Raw genomic sequence first — 19,088 nt, 5'->3', positions numbered from 1 at the left:
ACCCCTCATCATCACCGGGGGATGTGGAGATCCCACTTTAAACCCTTGTCTCGAGTCAATTCTAGCCGGGTAATCTCCCGACATCGCCACATCGGTCTCTCGAAGCTCGATTCTCTCCGCGCAGACATCATGTCCGGCCATCTCCCCCAGGGCGCGGCCCCGACCCAGGCAGACCAACAACAGGCCCCAGGGCCGCAAAAGCAGGAGCAGCAGGAGCAGCAGCAACCAGACTACTCGACCTGGAGCACAACGAGCCTCGTCGAACGAATCACCGAGCTAGAGCGCCAGCTGAATTCCCGGAACGCGGAATACAAGCCATCCGCCTCTACGACGAAGACACCAGGGCAGACCGAAAAGAATGAAGAAAATGAAATTCCTAGATGGCTCGCAACAGGAAAATATGACCCAGACGACATCACGCACGCCCCTGCCATTCGACCTCGCAAGCAAGCAAAGAAGATGGATCCGTCGCAGTACAACTTCCGCTTCATTGCGCTGAAATTTGCGTACCTGGGACAGCGATACCAGGGCCTCGAGCATGCGAGTAACAACCCGACTGCTCTGCCGACTATTGAGGAGGAGATGTGGAAGGCGCTTATGAGGACGAGGCTGATCTTCCCGACTGATATGACGGACGACGACGTTCCAAATCCGAAAGTGAAGCGGAAGGAGAACGAGGCATTTAATCTGAGTTGGGAGGGGTGTGAGTACTCCAAAGCCGGAAGGACGGATCGTGGTGTTAGTGCTTTTGGGCAGGTTATTGGGCTTAAAGTGCGCAGTTCTCGGCCGAAGCCGAAGGTGGTAGAGCCTCCCCAAGGCGCGGAGGATACTGCAGAGACTACATGTAAAGAGGTAGCAGACGCGGATTGGGATGATATTGCGGATGAAATACCCTACATCAGCCTGCTGAATAAAGCGCTGCCAGAAGACATCCGTGTACTGGCATGGTGTCCGAATCCTCCAGAAGGCTTTGACGCCCGCTACTCTTGCCGCGAGCGTCACTATAAATACTTCTTCACACAGCCCGCGTTTTCTCCGACGCCGGGCCCGCTCGGGCTTCTTCCACGAAAAGGCAATGAACCGCCGAAGTACCGAGAAGGCTGGTTAGACATCGATGCCATGCGCGAAGCTGCTAGGCACTTTGAGGGGGTGCACGACTTTCGCAATTTCTGCAAAGTGGATACAAGCAAGCAGATCGAGAACTTTGAGCGAATCATTTACCGTGCCGATATTGAAATGCTTGACCCCAGAACCAGCCCGTTGGGCTATGTGAATCGACAGGAATTCCAGGCTTTAGAGCACCCTGACACACACCCTTCGGTTGAGAAGCCCGGAAGCTCAGTTCCACCTGGATGCCAGGTATATGTGTTCAACCTGCAAGGGTCCGCTTTTCTGTGGCACCAAGTTAGGCACATGATAGGCGTTCTGTTTCTCGTGGGCCAAGGGCTTGAGTCGCCGTCCGTTGTGGCCGACCTGCTTGACGTGGAAAAGAACCCGCGCAAACCAATGTACGAGATGGCATCCGACGCCCCGCTAGTCCTCTGGAATTGCGTCTTTCCCAAGCTAGATAGTGAGGTTCGGGAGGATGCCTTGGAATGGGTCTATGCTGGAGATACCAGACAGTCAAGAAGCGAGTACGCCAAGGGGACAGGAAAGTTCGGTATTGGCGGCGTGGTTGATGATCTTTGGTCTGTCTGGAGGCAACGCAAAATGGACGAGATCCTGGCCGGCGCACTGCTTGATCTAGTTATTCAACAAGGTGATCAGACTGCTTTCCGGGATGGAAAAATCAAGAATCTAGAACGAGAAAGGCAAAGCAAGGTGCACAGGGTCTTTGGGGGAGCCAACGAGGGCAAAGCTAAGGGCCAGTATTTCCCCATGGCGCAGAAGAGAAAGATGGACACCGTTGAAGTCCAAAATGCTAGGTACCTCGCGGCAAAGCAGCGGAAAACGGACAGGGAGGGAAACGGAAATGTGAAGGCATAATCTGTACATACCTTTATAGACATGTGAATACGAGCAAGCCACGCCGTTGATCGGAACAGGGTATCCGTGCCTTCCAGCGCACCCACCGCCTTCGTCTTATGGGTGCGCCACGCATTTTTTGTAGTCACGCATTTTTCGTAGTTTTTTGAAATTTAAGGCTATACAACAATAAATATAATTATTTATTAATCTAAAAGTCTTCTCCTACCTTTATAGCATGTCTCTTATTCTTAATTGCCTGCTAAATATTCTCCTGCGGGCGCTGGGTGGGCTTATATTTATAAACTTTTTTAAATTGCTTTGCCAGCTTTCTCTCCTTTACCGCGCGATCTTTGGCTTTACAGTTACTAATTAACTAAATTACATTGCGAACCTTTATAATCTTATTCTAGGATAGCAGTTTAACTTAACACCTAGTATAATTCCGGTGTTAAGGCTCTTGCGCGGCGTGTATCTTGCAAATTGCTTCCTGTATTATCTGCAACTCCTCCAGCTTCAACATCTGGTGTTAAAAAATCTTAGTTAAATTCTGCCTTGCCTTATTTAAGATATTAGTAACATCCTTTATAATCTTCGCCTGATTTTTTATAAGCGTGTTAATTATTGCTGGAGGACTATTCTTAACGCTGGAGGATAGTAATAAAGGTGGTATATAACTCCTGCGGAGCTCCGGTATAGATATATTAGGGATTACCAGCTTATTATAAAGCTGCTTAATAATTTGCACTTTATTAACCGGCCAGATTCCGCAATCCCTAAATACTTTTTAAATAATTTGCTATAAGAATGCCTTCGCGCGTACTGGTGTAATAACTTCTAGGAATTTGGTCTTCCTGTATAGCCTACCACCCCAGAATAATAAGTTATTATTTAGAAGCCGGAATTATTACTTATAATTAAGAAACGGCTTTCCGTCAAGCGGCTGGCAAAGGTGAGTTAAATAAGGAAGGAATTTAAAGAGAATAATGTTATTATCCTTGTAGTATTATAAAAATTTAAGTGTGAAGTGCGAGCCGTGGCTGTTAAATATTAAGTAGCGCTTCTTATTTATTCGTGTACGCTCCTTTATAGCCCGGTTAAATTAAATTAGCTAGTCAAGCGCGAGTTTATTTAATATTTATTTATTTGGTAAGATTACAGTAATAGTACTAGCCAGTAAGGCCTTGCTACCTTAATACCAGCACTTTATATGGCTTCCGCTTGCTTTAAAGATAAAGAATGGATCCATAAGCTAACTGTTAGCGCAAATATACTCCACCGCAGTAATATTTTCACCTTGCTCGCCCTTTGTAAGATTAGGGCAGTTTAATTTACTAAAGACCTTGTAAGCCCGCCCCTGGCCTGGTTAAAATCTGTATTTGTTAAAGTTATATATAAGGCGGGCAGGAACACCACAGAGAAGAACTTCTAGCTAATAATACCAGTGCTTTAGAAGCCCTGCGTCTTCCGCTTAAATATATCTTAATTTTTTAGTCCTCTGCTTTACCAGTGCAAGGCCTAGGTGTGCTAGTACGCGCTTCTTAAATTAATATGGCTATATCTTGCTGACCTTCTTATCCGGAGACCCCGCGCGGGCAAGCGCCTGGTTTGCCCACGCCTCTATAATAAAAGCAGTGGGCGGGAGGTTCCAAGCTCGCATTTTTATAATCTAGTTAACCAAGGCCTTTTCCTAATACGGCTGTAGGGTATTTTTCTTTGTTATGGTGGGAGTTATTAGTGTTTTTACTTTTTTAATCCGGCTTCGCATTATCGTGCTAGACACCGCGAATTCTCGCGCAATTTCCGCGATGTTTGGTTTTTCTTTGGATAGGGCGATAGCGACGGCTTCGCTTAATCGGGTTTTATAATCTTTATAAGGATCAGACATGTTGTGCGGCTGTATGGGTTAAAAGACTTCAAAATTTTAAAAACTACGAAAAATGCGTGACTACGAAAAATGCGTGGCGCACCCATAAGACGAAGGCGGTGGGTGCGCTGGAAGGCACGGATATGAAGCTGCATGTAAGTGGCTGGTTTATGGCTTCGAGTCGTACAGGCAATGCCGAGAGCCCCTCCAAACTTCTTCTAGTTTTGCCCTGTTGGGCAGGAGTTTCTAAACAGAAGAGCATTAGTAAATGCAGAGGGGCGCAAACCGGGAAATCTTACTGGGAAGACTACAACAACCTCAGGCTCCCCAACGACAACCACCGCGAGGTAGAAGCGCACCTCGAAGCCCTTGAAAGCCTCGTGAATGACAATGTCCTGAATCTCAGTCGTTGGGATGAACCTCGTCGCAGCTTTGGATAGGTACGTGGGGGACGATGTAGACGTCTGAATGCCTAAACCGCGGATGACCAAGAGGGACTCTTCTGTTCCGTACATTGTAAGTAGATGCAGACAGCCTGCGTACAACGGGTACAAACCCGTATAACCCTTTCTAAACACCCCGAAAATCACCAGCGCGCTAACGAGGGCAATGGCAATGAAGTTGTAGGTATCAGCAATGCGACAAACAAAGGATCCCAGTGGACTAGACCACACTGCGGGCCAAGGCACAATGGCCCCATCTTGAATGAAGAACGCTTGACGAAATTGCGCAGCGTGTAGAAGAAGTACGCCCATAAAAACTATCCACCGTAGGAGAAACTGAAAATGGAAGAAGAGCTTCGCGGCTGTACTGGTATGCCTGGAGGCATTGGAAACCGTGAATGACGCCGTGGTCGGAGAAGGACGGCGCGATATGAGATGGAGAGGCATTAATAGAGAAAACACAAAGTTCAACCGTCAAAGAGTCAAAGAGTCAAAGAGTTCCCGAGGCCATACGAGCACCAGAGCCGCTGCAGAGACTGTACCAGATAACGGGGAAATGAACTTGGACGGGAAGCTGGAGCTGTTGCTCTGTAGATCTCCTATCAACCGCGCTAGTGCTTTTGTAGCTAAGCGTTATCTGCTCTGTAACCCACCTCCTGAATGCACGTGACGTCTGCATTTCTGTGCGCTTCATCTGACCAGCATGATTGCCCAACTCTTGCTTGTTGCCTGACCAGAGCATGCATCCACTTTGAGGAGCTGGTGGTCTGTGACTATGTCCTGAAGCCTGTCAACAGGAAGCTATCCCAAGAAATACACATCATGAAGTCAAGCAAGCAAATCATGTTGAGTTTCGGTTCTCAGCATGGCCCGCGAACTGACACGGTCGCTCTAAAGCAAAGGAACGACCATCAAATGACCCAGGATTGAGCCTAAACGTCCTGATATCGAACTTGGACTGCCGGATAGTTTATCATTACTTTCAATGGAAATGGTTCCCTAGTCCTTCGACTTCTCTCGCACATATCTTCGTTTCATTTAGTTCAGGCCGTATGGGGGTTTACGTACAGTCTAAGGGCTTCATGGAGGCAGTATCTTGCCTTTACGCGCTAAGACAGGGCTATCTGCCAGAGGTACCCTACGGGAGAACAGCATTATGTTTTCCGGCGCAGAATGAGCCGTTCTCGTGCCGCTGGCGTCTTGCCTAGAAGGACAACATTCAGGTGGCCCTTATCCATGAGATACGAGATCCCCAATTCCCGAAACTATGCCTGTACGAGGAAGGTACGCAATCACCACACGAATCTAATGCTTCATACTAATAGTCTACAGGGTGACATGTGAATGAAACCGTCCAACAACAATAGGTGGCGTATCGCTGTCTCCGAGTCCTCAAACATTGAAACGACCGACTTTGACAGACCCGAAGGATCGGCTGTGGTGGAACAGTGTGGGGTTTGCCCAATATATCGGAGATTCAACTACTACAACTTCACTTGTGAGCCTTTCACCTCAACCCAGCTCTGGCTTATCTGTTCCCCCAGATAATGCGCCTGGCTTCCCTTGGACTCCCTTTACTGATTATGGATAGCAGGACTATGGAACAGGCCTGGTACTGTACCATTGTAGGGCAGATTGCAAGCTCGTTTTTTGGCCTTTACCGCAACAATGGAAACCAATCCTGGTCCTGGACCTGAGCGATGAACAATACCATGGGATTTCTTTGCTGTTTTTTTTTTTTTTCCCTCTCTGCTCGAGTCTGTTTCTTACTTGCAAGTACTTATTGGTCAATTCAGACTATCCATTGGTGTAATCCGCAGCTTCTTAGCCCTTTCGTAACAGGCGAAACAGCTACTGTTGAGTCTGAGAGAGATGCTGGCTAACCGCATGCTGGATGTTGATGTTCTGTTTCTTCTCCTGTGTTCGTCCATGTTTCGTGCTTGCTAACCAGCGGACGACGATTGCTTCAATTTGCTTGGGCTTTCGTCATTTCTGCTGGGCCGTTGGGAGAAACGAGGGGCCCTGAGTACCGCTAATCCTGATCGGGCCGACTGAAGCCTGAGGTGCCAACGGCAGAAAACCCGGTGCTGCAGGTTCCACTAAGAGAGGCTTTTTTTCTTTTCCTCATTACGGGCACACGACATCTTGATCCACTGCCTTTCAATCCATGTCTCTTTCGTGCTTGCCCTTGAAGTGTGCTCAAGACTCCCCGCCATGATCTAGGTCTCTGGCTCTTTATACTTCAGGACTCTTGTTCCACATTTTGCTCGCCTCGTGTCTCCCGAGCTAACGTTCCCGATCGATACCGCCCCTCCAGAACACCCGCTTCTGCGGCTTTTCCCAGGTTTTCTCCGCCTCCGATTCGGCTACCCCCCAGCGCCCTCGCGTACTCCCAGTTCAGCTTCCTAGGAGTTTATCCTATATACCGACACTCTGGCAACTATGGTTCGAAACATCGTCGTCATTGGGGGCACCTCCCACCCTCAACTGACTCAGACGATCAGCGACATTCTCGGGATCCCTCCTGCCGACGTATTACTGTCAAAGTTTTCTGTCGGCGAAACCAGAGTCGAGATCAAAGAATCCGTGCGTGGGAAAGATGTCTACATTGTTCAGTCTGGCGGTGGAAAGGTGAATGACCATCTCTTGGAGTTGCTCATTACCATCTCGGCGTGCAAGACCGCGTCTGCTCGAAGAGTCACCGCTGTTCTCCCGCTCTTCCCATACTCTCGTCAGAGTGACATCCCTTACAACAAATCCGGAGCCCCTCTGGTTAAATCATCTGTTGAAAGAAAGGGGGCTTCCAACGGGTATACCTTTGAGAGCACCCCTACGACTCCTCACCCCGGGCGGGTTGAGATCGGAAACCCGATGAATGGCGTTAGTGTCGATAACCTGCAAAAAAGTCTGGCAAGGGCTCAGCTGGAGGAGTCTTCCGGTAGCCCGGTGAAGAAGCGTCAGCCCAATGGGCTTTCTCGCAGTGAAACCATGGAATCTCTGAAATCGGACAGCAGCAAGTCCACGCTTCCCAACGGTCTTTTGGACGACAGTCAAGACAAAATCAACAAGTTCGAGCCCCGTCCCGGATACAAACAGTGGGTTGCTCAAGCGGGTACCCTCGTGGCTGACCTGCTCACTTGCGCTGGCGCGGACCACGTTATCACGATGGACTTGCACGACCCCCAATATCAAGGGTTCTTTGACATTCCTGTCGACAACCTCTACGGGCGACCTCTTCTCAAAAACTACATTCTGCGCAACATTCCCAACTACAAGGAAGCCGTTGTTGTGAGTCCGGATGCTGGTGGTGCCAAGCGAGCGACTGCGATTGCGGATTCTATGGGCATGGAATTCGCATTGATTCACAAGGTAGGTTTTTTGGTCTCTCTCTCTCTCTCTTCCTCTCGCCGTAATTATCTAATAACTCCTAGGAACGCCGACCCACGCGGATCACGGATCGTCAGAATGCTACTATGATGCTTGTTGGAGATGTGAAAGACCGGACCGCGATTCTAATCGATGACCTTGCTGACACGTCGAACACCATCACCCGCGCTGCCAAGCTCTTGAAGAAGGAAGGTGCCTCGCAGGTCTACGCTTTGGTGACTCATGGCATTCTAAGCGGTGACGCTATTGAGCGTATCAATGCCAGCGCTCTGGACAAGGTTGTCGTGACCAATAGCGTTTCTCAGGCAGAGCACTTGCGCCAATGCCCCAAGCTGGAAGTCTTGGAGGTCGGCCACGTTTTCGCAGAGGTAACGAAGCTCGGTTAATCCTTCCGAGAAACATTCACTGATCTATTTTTAGGCTATTCGTCGCGTCCACCACGGCGAGAGTATCAGTGCGCTTTTCCAGTACGAGTAACTGGCTAAGATTGACGTTTCTTTCTCTTGGTGGCCCTTTGGCAAGAAAGATCTGGGATGAAATACCTTTCAAAAAGTAGCATTGAGCTTAAGCCATATACTCATGGATTTCTTTTTCTTTTTTCATGACGCGATATACTCAAGAGATTTGCAATTTATGATACATGCACATTCATGCTTAAACAGCAGGCCTAGGTTTAGAGCAATTTTGGGCCTGATTACTGTTTAACATTTCACGACATCCAATGTTCAAATAATGATTTTCTAGTCAGGATACTTATCTCTGACAGCATAATGTTTTTTCCAAAACAGTCGAACCAGGGTGGCGCCAACGCGACCATGGGAGCAGACGTCTCGCCATCCATGCTTCTTTGTTGTGTCTATTTGAACTTTTCTACTTCCCGATGGGAATGAGCCAAAACCAACTCTTTCTCCAGCGTTCGTCTTCCTCTTGCTCTCATTCAGCCTTTCCCTCAGTGACAACCTGTATATAACCACAACACTCAACAATAGAGCCTGCGGGCGCATTAGAAAAGCACTTTCCCGTCAAACTCAATCTCACCACCTGTCCGAACCAATTTTAAATCCCTTTTCCTTAGCTAATGAGCTAGATCGGCCCACCGTGCCCTACATAAAATGTGTGAGGTACAATGGACCCCGCGTCAGCAATATGACTCCGCCCTGTGGTTCAATTGCCAACAGACGTTCGCATCTCAACTAACCTGAGCTACTCCGCATAGCAATGAATCTGCTCTGGGCCGGCCGAAACTCATACCTTAATCTGACTTCATGCGTTTAGACTACCACTGCAGCTGGCTCGAGCCTCCGTGTCCCCGTTTCTGAGACGCGTCACATAAAACGGGCACTTTGATTCAGGTAAGCATGCGGATTGCGGAGTATGCACGTGGCATGGCCCCGGCTTTATGCTAGGCTGTAATGTCGTACAGTACCTGAAAGGTAGAAATGATCGGTCGAGAGAGAATGCGGTTCTTCATCATCTATGGTATGGCACGGCTAGCGTTATGTAGGTACTATGTCACACGAAGGAAAGACCCCAAACGCCTATATAAACTAACAGATCCGGTTGCGGAGTGGCACAAATACGTAAGAGGCCAATAGATTGATACGCTCGTACAGTTGGGTAATGATTAACGAAAAGGAGATGGGAAAAGATGGCGGAGAACGGAGGTACTTGAATACAAGGTCGAAGAAGCCTAGAAAACGGAGATGAAGTTTCCAATTCTCTCCTTTTGGTTCTGGGCAATGCACTCCGAGATCCAGGTGACGTTTCGAATTTCCTGATATTGTCAGTTGAAGAATTCTGAGGGTGATGTTTGGTTGCTCACCTGTTCCTTTAGTCGCATCCAGGCGTACACTATGGCAGGAGTGAACTGTCGGGTAAAGACGAGCTTGCTCATCTCCATCTCTTTCTGGTAGAACAAGTCTTCCAAGCTCTTGCCGTCAGAACCACCCATACCGCCAAGCCCGCCACCCTGAGTGAGACCCACGGCGTCAAAGAATGCCTTGTAATCTGCGGATATGCTCACGGCCAACGATACAGCTTCGATATCGTCGGCCCGAGAAAGCATCAGCGATCCTTCGGGGTACAATTTTCCGAATTCGGGGTAGAGCTTTCTCCGCTCTGGCTTGGAGAGCTCTGTGCCGAATGAGTTCAATGTGATGTTGATAGCACGTCGGTCCGCCTCGAATTCGAGAATCTCCGCCATTACTTCCTGCGTCGGCGTTCCCTTGAAGTCTGGATGCGTGGTGACGAACTTGTAGAAATCTTCGAGGTAGTTCTTGTAGAGCGTATTCCGTACGATCTCGATGTTGAGTTCGTCCAAATCTTGGTGGCTCAGACTGCCCTTGAAGAAACCGGCCAGCGGGGTTTCGACCAACACGGAGTTGTAGAGTTCCTCAATATTCGTCGCAACGCACAGTACCGGTAGCGTTTCGAACCATCCGAGCGGGTGGCATCGCTCCAGGAGCTCTCGCGTATCACGTTCGTGCAGGGTTCCGGTGATGAGCAGCGCGACGTTATCGATCATGTATCCGTATGTGAGGTATTCCAGGAACCGAGCAGTCGACCCCGTGGCCTGCGCGAGGAGGTAGCGGAACTCGGCGACTAGCTTGTCGGTCATCTTGCCTGCTAAGGCAGAGGTGGAGGGGTTGGGAGGAAGAGATCCAAGAAAATCGCCATACGCGGGCGCCAACTGCAGTTTGACATCTAACAAGTAATTAGAGATGCGATCAAGGTTGCAGTCCCTCAGAGCATACCATCGATGGTCTCGCATTGTGTCAGGTTCGAATAATGTTGCCCGTTGAGAAGGCTGTTTCGGTATCCACGGACAATCCCCTCGATGTAGCTGTAATTCGTTAGCTGGTAACTTCAGAGAGAAAGGATATAGACTAGCATACCCGCTGTTAACGTTGAAGAACAGGCCCTCCATTGTGTGTGATGATAGCTGATCAGACGGCTCTCCGCATTGACATCGGAGCTCCAAGTGCTGCTGTTCTCTGGCCAGTTACGTAAGCCTCGACACCGCCGCACACACACTAGCCACAAGTGCGGGCCACGAGCCACAAGCAGCGGTTTTTCTGCACTTTTTACTCTGAAGGCCAAAAAAAATCCTCCAGCAGCACGCTCTCGGAGGTTCGAGTCCACGGTCGCCCACACTTCGCCCATACCTCCCTCCCCATCCCCGGCCGCCGTCTTATTCCATTATTAGCACCTGGGAGACGAGACCGCATACCATGACCCTTTTCATCCTCACCGAGACCAGTGCGGGCTATGCCCTGCTCAAGGCTAAGGACAAGAAGCTTCTGAAGCGTGATGATATCGCTACTGAGGCTTCCACAGCAGAGGGCGTCTCCAATCTGTATGCTACTCCTATATCTGCATTGTCTCTTTCCCGTTGAGCCTCCCGTTCGGCTCAATCGACAAAAATTTTCCAGTCGCGTCTAACATCTGAGATAGGCTTAAGTTGAAGAGCTTCCAGAAGTTCGACAGCGCCACAGCAGCTCTTGAGGAAGTCGCCTCCGTTGTTGAAGGAAAGGTTACGCCTCGTCTTGCTAGCCTTCTCGATGAGATTAAGGACGAGAAGAAGGTCTCGCTGGCCGTTGCTGATCCTAAGCTGGGTAGGTGTACCTGCGGCAGATGCTGTCGACAAAATTGACTTATCGATGCGTAGGAAATGCCATTGGCAAGCTCCCCGGTCTTGACATTTCATTGATCGCCGATTCCACAACGGCGGATATCTACCGCGCTATCCGTGAACATCTCCCTACGTTGATTCCTGGTCTCCTTCCCCAGGACATGTCCACCATGTCTCTGGGTCTGTCCCACTCTCTTGCCCGTCACAAGCTCAAGTTCTCCCCCGACAAGATCGACACCATGATTGTTCAGGCTATTGGTCTCCTGGACGACCTTGACAAGGAACTGAACAACTACGCTATGCGTGTAAAGGAATGGTACGGATGGCATTTCCCCGAACTGGCCAAGATCCTCAACGACAACATCGCCTACTCCAGACTCGTCCTTAAGATGGGTATGCGATCCAACTTCGAGAACGCCGATCTTGCAGAGATTCTCCCTGAAGAAATTGAGGGTGCTGTGAAGGCCGCCGCCGACAGGTCTATGGGTACAGAAATTAGCGAGGATGACTTGGAGAACATCCAGGCTCTGGCCGAGCAGGTTATTGGTTTCTCCGACTACCGTTCCCAGCTCGCGGGCTACATCACCGCCCGTATGAACGCCATTGCTCCTAACCTTACCGCTTTGGTTGGTGACCTTGTTGGTGCCCGGCTCATCGCCCACGCCGGTAGCTTAACCAACCTTTCCAAGAGCCCTGCCTCCACTCTCCAGATCCTCGGTGCTGAGAAGGCGCTCTTCCGTGCTCTGAAGACCAAGCACGACACACCCAAGTACGGTCTGATCTACCACGCCTCTCTCATCGGTCAGGCCACCGGAAAGAACAAGGGTAAGATGGCGCGTGTTCTCGCCGCCAAGGCCTCTCTCGGTATCCGTGTTGATGCCCTTGCTGAGTGGGACGACGACGTTGCCGAGGAGGAGAAGGCCAACCTCGGTACTGAGGCCCGGTTCAACCTGGAGCGCAAGCTGGCCGCTCTGGAAGGCAAGCCTCTCAAGCCCCGTGGTGTTGCTATCGGCCCCGACGGTGCCGCTCAGCCCGGCAAGTTCAACATCAGCGAAGCCCGGAAATACAACCCTGATGCCGATGCCATGGACCAGGATGAGGCTACGCCTGCTAAGAAGAAGCTCGTTCAGGAGGTCCAGGACGAGGAGATGGCCGATGCTGACTCTGACGAGGAGCCCGCCGCTAATGGCGTTGACTCTGACTCTTCCGACGAGGAGACAACCAAGAAGTCCAAGAAGAGCAAGGACTCAGAACTTGAGAAGCTCGCCGAGAAGGCCGGGTTAAGCCTTAAGCGATACAAGCGCAAGCTCGAGCGAGGAGAGATCCAGTTCGACGCCGCCGGCAATCCCAGCTCCGTGAGCAAGAAGGACATCAAGAAGGCCAAGAAGGAGGCCAAGAAGGCGTCCAAGGGCGACGACAAGGATAAGAAGCGCAAGCGGTCAGACGAGACCGAAGAGGCGGGCGACAAGAAGAAGAAGAAGAAGAGGGACGACTAAACTCCCCCAAAAAGTTAAGGGTACTATCATGTCTTTTTCCTTCTTCTGTATGATATCACATGTGCCATGTGGGTTGATTTTCCTGTGATTTATTCTCCTTGCTCTCTCTTTGATCTAGTGTGCAATGTTTGGGTGGCATTAGGATGGGAATTACTTTTGGTCCCTCCCGGCGCATTGAAGGTGCTTCTTTTCGTTTTATCTTCAGTTCCATAATACAACACCTCTGTTGGATTCATTTCGGTTCTGCATCTTATCTACTTCGGTATAGGCAAATTACTTTCTAAGTATTGCAATGGCTCTCCTTCCGAACAATCTCTACATAGCCCTCTTCGTTCGCGCCGATCCTCCAGTGCCGAACGACTTTCACCGGGCTCTCTATCTGCCCGACTCCGCAAGCAAGAAAACAAAATACCATATCGTCAATGAAGGCGCCGGCTGGATTGCAGCACATGCTTCCGAAACGCCAGCTAGTATTCTCAAGTCTTTCTCTTCTCGTCGGTCTTATACGCGTGGCGGCAGTCAGCAGTCAAGAGCACTTAGCCGCCCGTGTTGATGCTCTCCTCCGCAGCCACGACAACAGGCTCAACGATAAAGAGGGGACCACTTGTCGCACTTGGCTTCTTGAGATGCTAGCGATTCTGCATGAAGAAGGCGTTCTCGAAGATGTCAGATGTGAGGGGGATATGGAGAAGCTGGAAGCTGCGGTAAAGAGCTGGAGCAATGGGCTGGCAGATGCGGCAGTCAAGAATGTGCAGCCTAGGCCTGTCGATAATTAATTTCCCTTGCTCCTCATATAACCCATATAGTCTTCAATCTATGTCAATCAGGCGTTGCGTTTTTATACTTCGATTTTGGTCAACATACCGTATGTATCAGACACCGCCTTCTAATCCAAGACGTCAACTCTAGAGCTCAGTATTCTGCCCGCAAAAACTCACATTTCTCCAATGCACCGCCTTATTTTTCGCATCATTCCCCTCACCACTATCATCAATATCGCCAGCTCAGGCTCAGTCTGCACTTGGCGCTTTCATGATATAATTTATACCCAGATTGTCACTCTTTGAACTCATACCGCTTATCTGTATAGTCTCAACATTTCATCATGCGGGTACGCACCGTCATCCCGACTCCCTCTAACTTCCCGCAACCAACCCCCAAAACAAATTAAGACGAACCCTAACAAACCAACCCAGATAATAAACCCCCAAGACGCAACCCTCACAAACATCGAAGTCCTCTCATACCTCTCGGCGAATCCCCCACGACGCCCACCAACCGCACCACCTGGCGTAAACCCCAAGCACTTCATACCCAGCCCCGACCTGCGCGACCACAACACAGTCGTGAAAGAGATCCACAACTATGCAGCACGTCTCGCGCCGCATCTACTGCGGTACCCTACGTCTACGATGAGCAATGGCACAACTGTGCGCGGGAAGAAGGCCGATAGCCAGGCGCTGGATATTGCGCTACGGGACCTGGTGACGAGATTACAGCCGTATGGGCTTACGAAGGGCGAGGTGCTTATGATTGTTAATTTGGGGGTTGGGGTTCCGGCTGGTGAGGTTGCTGGGGAGGGTGGGGAGGGAGAAGGGGAGGGGGAGAGGATGGATGTTGATCAGGCGGCTGATGCTGGGAATGGGGGGGAGGTTGGGGAGGAGGGTGGTGAGCAGGTTGATGGGGAGGCTGGAGATGCGGAAGAGGGAGAGGGAGAGGAAGGGGGTGAAGGCGAGGCGGGAGATTATGGTGCGCTTGCGCTGATTGATACGATTATTGAAGAGCGGGAGCAGAGATTGAGTGATGAGAATGTGCTGGAAGTTCTGTCGATTATCCGGGAGACGATTGGTGCTGCTGCGTCCTGACCAGATGGATTGGCTCTTGGACTATGACAGGGTGCAAAGGGGTGTATGATATGATTGATATTATGTATATACTGGGACGGCGTTAGGGCTACGGATCTGATCTGATACAAGGATAGGCAAAAGTACGACGAAGTATGATTCTCATCAATTTAGAGCTAGGCAGCGCTCGCATCTATCTGGTATCTTCAAAAGTGACAATAAGAAATGGAGAGAAAAGATAGACAGGCACCCATGAACCATACGCCGACCATAATAGAACATATCTGAATAGACAAACAATCCAACGCCAAAAAATGCAGCTCACCAAAGATTTTAAGCCGGTAAGTGCATGATTACAAAGTTCACAGGAACTGGGTAGACTAGAACTCTCGCCCCTTCACCAGATTGCCCCATTGGTTGTAAACGGGTCCGCCATACTCGCCTCCGTCTTCCTCGCCGAAAGGCCCGAATCCATCGTCGAACAGGTCACGCTCGAATCCCGAGCAAACCTCGGGATAATCAATCCACTCGCCCTTGTCCGTCCAGACACCACCAACTCCACCGCGCACATCCCAGAAGTTCTGGTCGAGCAGGGCATGCTGCGCCGCATCGAAGCCCGTCTGCGAGCGCATGTACTTGCGCAAAAGAGCACGGGCCCAGGGAGCGTACCACATTTTCGACCACCATGTATCGCGCACAGTACCCTTGTCCTTGGCGTTCATGTGGATAAGGGCTGGGACTTCGGCGGAGTGGACGTTCGTTAAGAGCGGGATATTGCTCCAGGACCGTTGGGTTGGAAGGGTGTCTAGGGTGTCGTTCCAAGGCGGATTGACGTACTCGTTCTTGCTGTATTTCGGTTGCTTGAATGGGTTGCCGAGTCTTCGGTCAGAGACGTCTTCGGGGAGCAAAAGACGACTCTCGCGAGGTACACGGTGCTCCATTTGCGCGGTTGATGTTTTGGTGACGTTGTTGTAGCGGAGCCACTCGACGTCTTCTTTCGAGTTGACCGTATTAAAGAATAGGCGCGATCCAAAGTCCACGCCGATCCCGTATTCATAGCGTTGGCCGGGCTGAAGATGAGGGGGTGTGATGGTAATGTTTGTGGCCTCGGAAATGCCAATCCATCGGTACAACGTCTCTTTAAACCCACTTGTAGTTCTGCGTCGTTCCAGCTCGCGCACGTATTCCTGCCGGCCATACATCTGCGTCAGAGCCAGGTAGTCACCGTCAACTGCGCGATGCTCCTCAACAAATCGCAGAACCTGCGCATAGATGAGCTTCAAGTCTGCTACCTGCCCAATAACCGCGCCTGGCTTGAGCCACCTCGGGCGGGTCAACTGTTCTGTCGTGTCTGTTTTCCACCCATAATTGTCCGGCGGAAGAGTAGACCCTGGGACACTGGCACATCCAGCATCCTCAGTCAAGTTATGGAAGCACTCTTTGCTCGCGGAGAAAATCACGCGCTGTGAGTACTTCTGATGAGTTTCCACCCCATCCTTGCGGAACGGTCGATCTACCGTTACCATGCCGTACTTCTCACGTAACTTCGCATTCGTTTCACGCAATAGGTCCTGATACCGCTTAACCAGAACCTCCGGGGGGAGCTGGAAGAAGATATCAAAGCCGTCTACCACGAGCACAATATCGTGGTCCTGCAGGCGCGGAGTATACGCCAGAAAGTTGTATATCCCCGTAATCCGATCCACCATGTAATCATGTCCCGCCGATCCCGCCGGCAGTTCTCTGCCATAGCGCACCAGCGTCGGCGGCGGGTAATTCAGAATCATGGCCGAAGTCAGAGTACGGCATAGGCCGGGGTTGCTCCGCGTCGCGGGCAGGACAAGATGAAACGACGCATTCGTCTTCTGCAGATTGTTCGATAGGATAAAGGTGTCATTGTGGTCGTAGGCAATTCGGGGTGTGATTATCGTAGCGTCTTCAGGTCTTCCGTGAAAAGGGTGGTACGAGGGGTATTGGAGCCAGTGGTTGACTTCCGGCTGGACAATTGTCAGTTTTCTTTTACTCTGGCTCTCGCGGTCTATGCTAGAGATAGGCTTACTTCGCCCGTAGAGCGCGTTAAAAGAACTAAGAGAAAAAAGCACGCCGCGACTGCAGAGAGCAACCGAGTCGGTCGCGGCCGCGGGCGAGGATAGTGGCTCTGCTGCAGGAACTGCTTCGCGGTCAATCGCCAGGAATTGTACTGGTCGGCCCAGGGACCTGGCAGCGAGCCTTCCAAGCCGCTCAGAAGGCCGCGCGAGGCCATCTGGAAGCTGCGTGTGCGTTTACTGGGAGCAAGGGAGATCGTCGAGTTCAGCCGTGAAACAAAAAGTTGGGGATAAACATTCCGGCGCGGACGAGGTCACGGCGGGCGCAGGAGATGGATGGGATGGGGTGGGTTGGCTGCTGTGAGGGACAGGACAGATGGGCTAGACTAAGAGGAAAGGAAAAGATCAACGAGGACGGCATGAAAGGCCATGTTGCAGAGTTGCAGCCAGAGCTGGGATGACGCAGCTGTCGCCCGCTAACTAAGTAAGTTCCTGCGACCCCAACGCTGAGCCCGCACGCGCAGTGTCAGACTCAGACTCCGATCGCCTGTCAATCTGCGCCTCCCGAGATCTGGAATTCGTCTCTCTTATTTAATCAGGGTCAATTGACTTGGTGCTCATTTACTCTATATAATTTGCCTGTTCAATTGCTCTTCTCGTGCTTTGATACTTTGGAATAAGCTTACTTCCTGATCGGCCCATTTTCCCTAGTGGTGGCCGCGTAATCCGACCCCAACCGTGTCGTTTCATGTTGAAAGCTGCATTCCGGGATCGTACAACGACTATGAGGGCTTAGGGTCCATGGTGGTAGTACAGCTGCTACCGTTGTCATAGAGATGCAATATCTAGGTGATGATCGCTAAATCTATCAAACCCCTCGCTCAATGCCATAGTGAACCAGTATAGACACCATAAGCAGTAATAAAGGTATATAGTTGAAAACACCCTCCCAAACGCCCGTATGTAGACCCTGTAGCGCGATAATCGAACAACTTACTCTAGATAAATCTCCTCTCGTAACCGCTGCAGGTTGCGGAAAATCCCACCGGCAGGTCCCTCGCTCTCCTGCCTCTGATGCCCTTTCGATCCATAACTTGAGCCCTGTTGATTCTGAGCCCGCGCCTCAACAGCCCTCCTCCTGTCTTCGACAACCTTCGCCAGATCCTCCACGAACCGTGCGCGTGCCTTTTCCTCCGCGGTCCCCTTCCACACTAAGGCCAGCGTCCGTAGAGCCTCAACCCTGCGCGCCGCAGCCTCAATCCCGCCATCACCATCCAAAAACTCATTGACCTCCCCGCGTAGCTTCTTCGCAACCTCCTGCCCCTTCTCCTCGCGACTATGACTATCTGGTCCCGCGTCCGGCGCGGAAACAGAGATGAACGAGGACGTGATCGAGGTCTCAGACGGCGCCAGCGGCCACTCCATTGCGTCGCCAAAGATCTGAACAACTTCCTCCAAGCGCGCGCGGACCTGACTAAGTGTGCGCAGGTTGGAGATATACTCCGGCTCGATCTTCTTTTCCTCCTGCTGTTCTCCGTCCGTAGGTTCAGCCTCGCCTTCGGGCGTCTCTGTATTCGTAGATGCTGTCGCCAAAGTGAATCTCGCCATCTCCCCCGCTAACCCCTCCGTCACAAGATCTGAGAGCGTTATCGCCTCGCCGCGCAGAACCTCGACTTCATATGCGAGCCGGTTGCCGCTGCGGAGGATCTCATCTGTCAGGGATGTAAGTGTGGTTGAGTGTCGGATGTTTTGGGCGTTGGTTTGTGAGAGGATGGATTGGACGCGGGTGGAGAGATCGGTGAGGTTGACGGCGCCGGGTTTTGATTGCGACTGCGATTGCGAGGACTGGAGGGTCAGTGGCGGGAGGGTGTCATTGAGGAAGTCGACGGGGTCAAAGGATAGGTTTGTGTAGTCGGGGTTTAGCGTTGCTGTTGCTGTTAAAGCGAATGGGGGCGCTGGACTGGGTGTTTTTGAGGGTGCCATTGGGCCTGTATGTGCTATGGAGGAATGGAGTGGTGTTTGTGAGGCTGAGTTGGCATCTTGAAGCAATAAATGTCCGGTGGGACGGATGGATGCGGTGCCTGGGCTAGATCGACCCCACAGTGAGCTCTGGGGTGCTTCACCGCCTGCTATTGTTTACTTTGTATACAATGAAGTTTTTCAAGTTTATATTCTTTGCTGTAGGATTGTTGGTGAATATGGCCTTATATTGGTGCTCTTATTTGAAGTCAAAAGTGTGTGGTTTACCGCAAAGTGCGGAGAGCTTCATGAGAATCATGACGATGGATTAAGATAATCGATAACAGACAATACATATAAAAAAGCGGGTATCGTAACTAAACCAAAAAGTAAGGCCACAAGGCCAATTAGAAGCAGCTCGAGTAATTGCCGTTATTCATGCACGTATGCG

At 50.8% G+C, this 19,088-nt stretch overlaps 9 protein-coding genes across 9 annotated transcripts; 5 read left to right on the top strand and 4 right to left on the bottom strand.

The window, feature by feature from the left end:
* The first annotated feature begins 3 nt into the window (after positions 1–3).
* BDW74DRAFT_148289 (pseudouridine synthase DEG1) lies at positions 4–2,086 on the top strand. Its single transcript, XM_073723675.1, has one exon. It carries the CDS (start codon positions 22–24, stop codon positions 1,984–1,986), a length of 1,965 nt encoding a protein of 654 aa, XP_073586678.1. The 5' UTR covers positions 4–21; the 3' UTR covers positions 1,987–2,086.
* Positions 2,087–3,888: 1,802 nt separating this feature from the next.
* On the bottom strand, positions 3,889–4,818 carry BDW74DRAFT_148287 (PIG-H family GPI synthesis protein). Its single transcript, XM_073723674.1, has 3 exons — positions 4,389–4,818; positions 4,132–4,334; positions 3,889–4,078 (listed from the first exon to the last, which is right to left on the bottom strand). Exons 1-3 carry the CDS (start codon positions 4,720–4,722, stop codon positions 4,001–4,003), a joined length of 615 nt encoding a protein of 204 aa, XP_073586677.1. The 5' UTR covers positions 4,723–4,818; the 3' UTR covers positions 3,889–4,000.
* Positions 4,819–6,311: 1,493 nt separating this feature from the next.
* Positions 6,312–8,271, top strand: BDW74DRAFT_114007 (ribose phosphate diphosphokinase subunit PRS5). Its single transcript, XM_073721859.1, has 3 exons — positions 6,312–7,644; positions 7,707–8,030; positions 8,083–8,271. Exons 1-3 carry the CDS (start codon positions 6,718–6,720, stop codon positions 8,137–8,139), a joined length of 1,308 nt encoding a protein of 435 aa, XP_073586676.1. The 5' UTR covers positions 6,312–6,717; the 3' UTR covers positions 8,140–8,271.
* A 469-nt stretch (positions 8,272–8,740) lies between these two features.
* Positions 8,741–10,605, bottom strand: BDW74DRAFT_148283 (H(+)-transporting V0 sector ATPase subunit d). Its single transcript, XM_073723673.1, has 4 exons — positions 10,557–10,605; positions 10,416–10,504; positions 9,485–10,365; positions 8,741–9,436 (listed from the first exon to the last, which is right to left on the bottom strand). The coding sequence occupies exons 1-4, from the start codon at positions 10,586–10,588 to the stop codon at positions 9,353–9,355; spliced, it is 1,086 nt and encodes a 361-aa protein (XP_073586675.1). The 5' UTR covers positions 10,589–10,605; the 3' UTR covers positions 8,741–9,352.
* Positions 10,606–10,764: 159 nt separating this feature from the next.
* Positions 10,765–12,817, top strand: nop58 (RNA-processing protein NOP58). The gene is made up of 3 exons (XM_073721858.1): positions 10,765–11,017; positions 11,116–11,276; positions 11,330–12,817. Exons 1-3 carry the CDS (start codon positions 10,893–10,895, stop codon positions 12,787–12,789), a joined length of 1,746 nt encoding a protein of 581 aa, XP_073586674.1. The 5' UTR covers positions 10,765–10,892; the 3' UTR covers positions 12,790–12,817.
* Positions 12,818–13,081: 264 nt separating this feature from the next.
* Positions 13,082–13,565, top strand: BDW74DRAFT_175732 (uncharacterized protein; the record flags this gene model as incomplete). The annotated part of the gene is made up of 2 exons (XM_073728430.1): positions 13,082–13,259; positions 13,309–13,565. The coding sequence occupies 2 exons, from the start codon at positions 13,082–13,084 to the stop codon at positions 13,563–13,565; spliced, it is 435 nt and encodes a 144-aa protein (XP_073586673.1).
* Positions 13,566–13,894: 329 nt separating this feature from the next.
* BDW74DRAFT_175731 (uncharacterized protein) lies at positions 13,895–14,654 on the top strand (the record flags this gene model as incomplete). Its single annotated transcript, XM_073728429.1, has 2 exons — positions 13,895–13,900; positions 13,986–14,654. 2 exons carry the CDS (start codon positions 13,895–13,897, stop codon positions 14,652–14,654), a joined length of 675 nt encoding a protein of 224 aa, XP_073586672.1.
* Positions 14,655–14,793: 139 nt separating this feature from the next.
* On the bottom strand, positions 14,794–17,089 carry BDW74DRAFT_148279 (glycosyltransferase domain-containing protein). Its single transcript, XM_073723672.1, has 2 exons — positions 16,693–17,089; positions 14,794–16,630 (listed from the first exon to the last, which is right to left on the bottom strand). The coding sequence occupies exons 1-2, from the start codon at positions 16,894–16,896 to the stop codon at positions 15,014–15,016; spliced, it is 1,821 nt and encodes a 606-aa protein (XP_073586671.1). The 5' UTR covers positions 16,897–17,089; the 3' UTR covers positions 14,794–15,013.
* A 53-nt stretch (positions 17,090–17,142) lies between these two features.
* BDW74DRAFT_113925 (uncharacterized protein) lies at positions 17,143–19,009 on the bottom strand. The gene has a single exon (XM_073721857.1). The coding sequence runs from the start codon at positions 18,659–18,661 to the stop codon at positions 17,672–17,674; it is 990 nt and encodes a 329-aa protein (XP_073586670.1). The 5' UTR covers positions 18,662–19,009; the 3' UTR covers positions 17,143–17,671.
* Between the last annotated feature and the right edge of the window lie 79 nt (positions 19,010–19,088).

Source organism: Aspergillus multicolor (assembly GCF_047715735.1).
Source record: "Aspergillus multicolor strain CBS 133.54 unplaced genomic scaffold BDW74scaffold_5, whole genome shotgun sequence".
Lineage (NCBI taxonomy): Eukaryota > Fungi > Ascomycota > Eurotiomycetes > Eurotiales > Aspergillaceae > Aspergillus > Aspergillus multicolor.
Note: the sequence above shows the minus strand (reverse complement) of the source record. Positions and strands in the feature narration are given on the sequence as shown.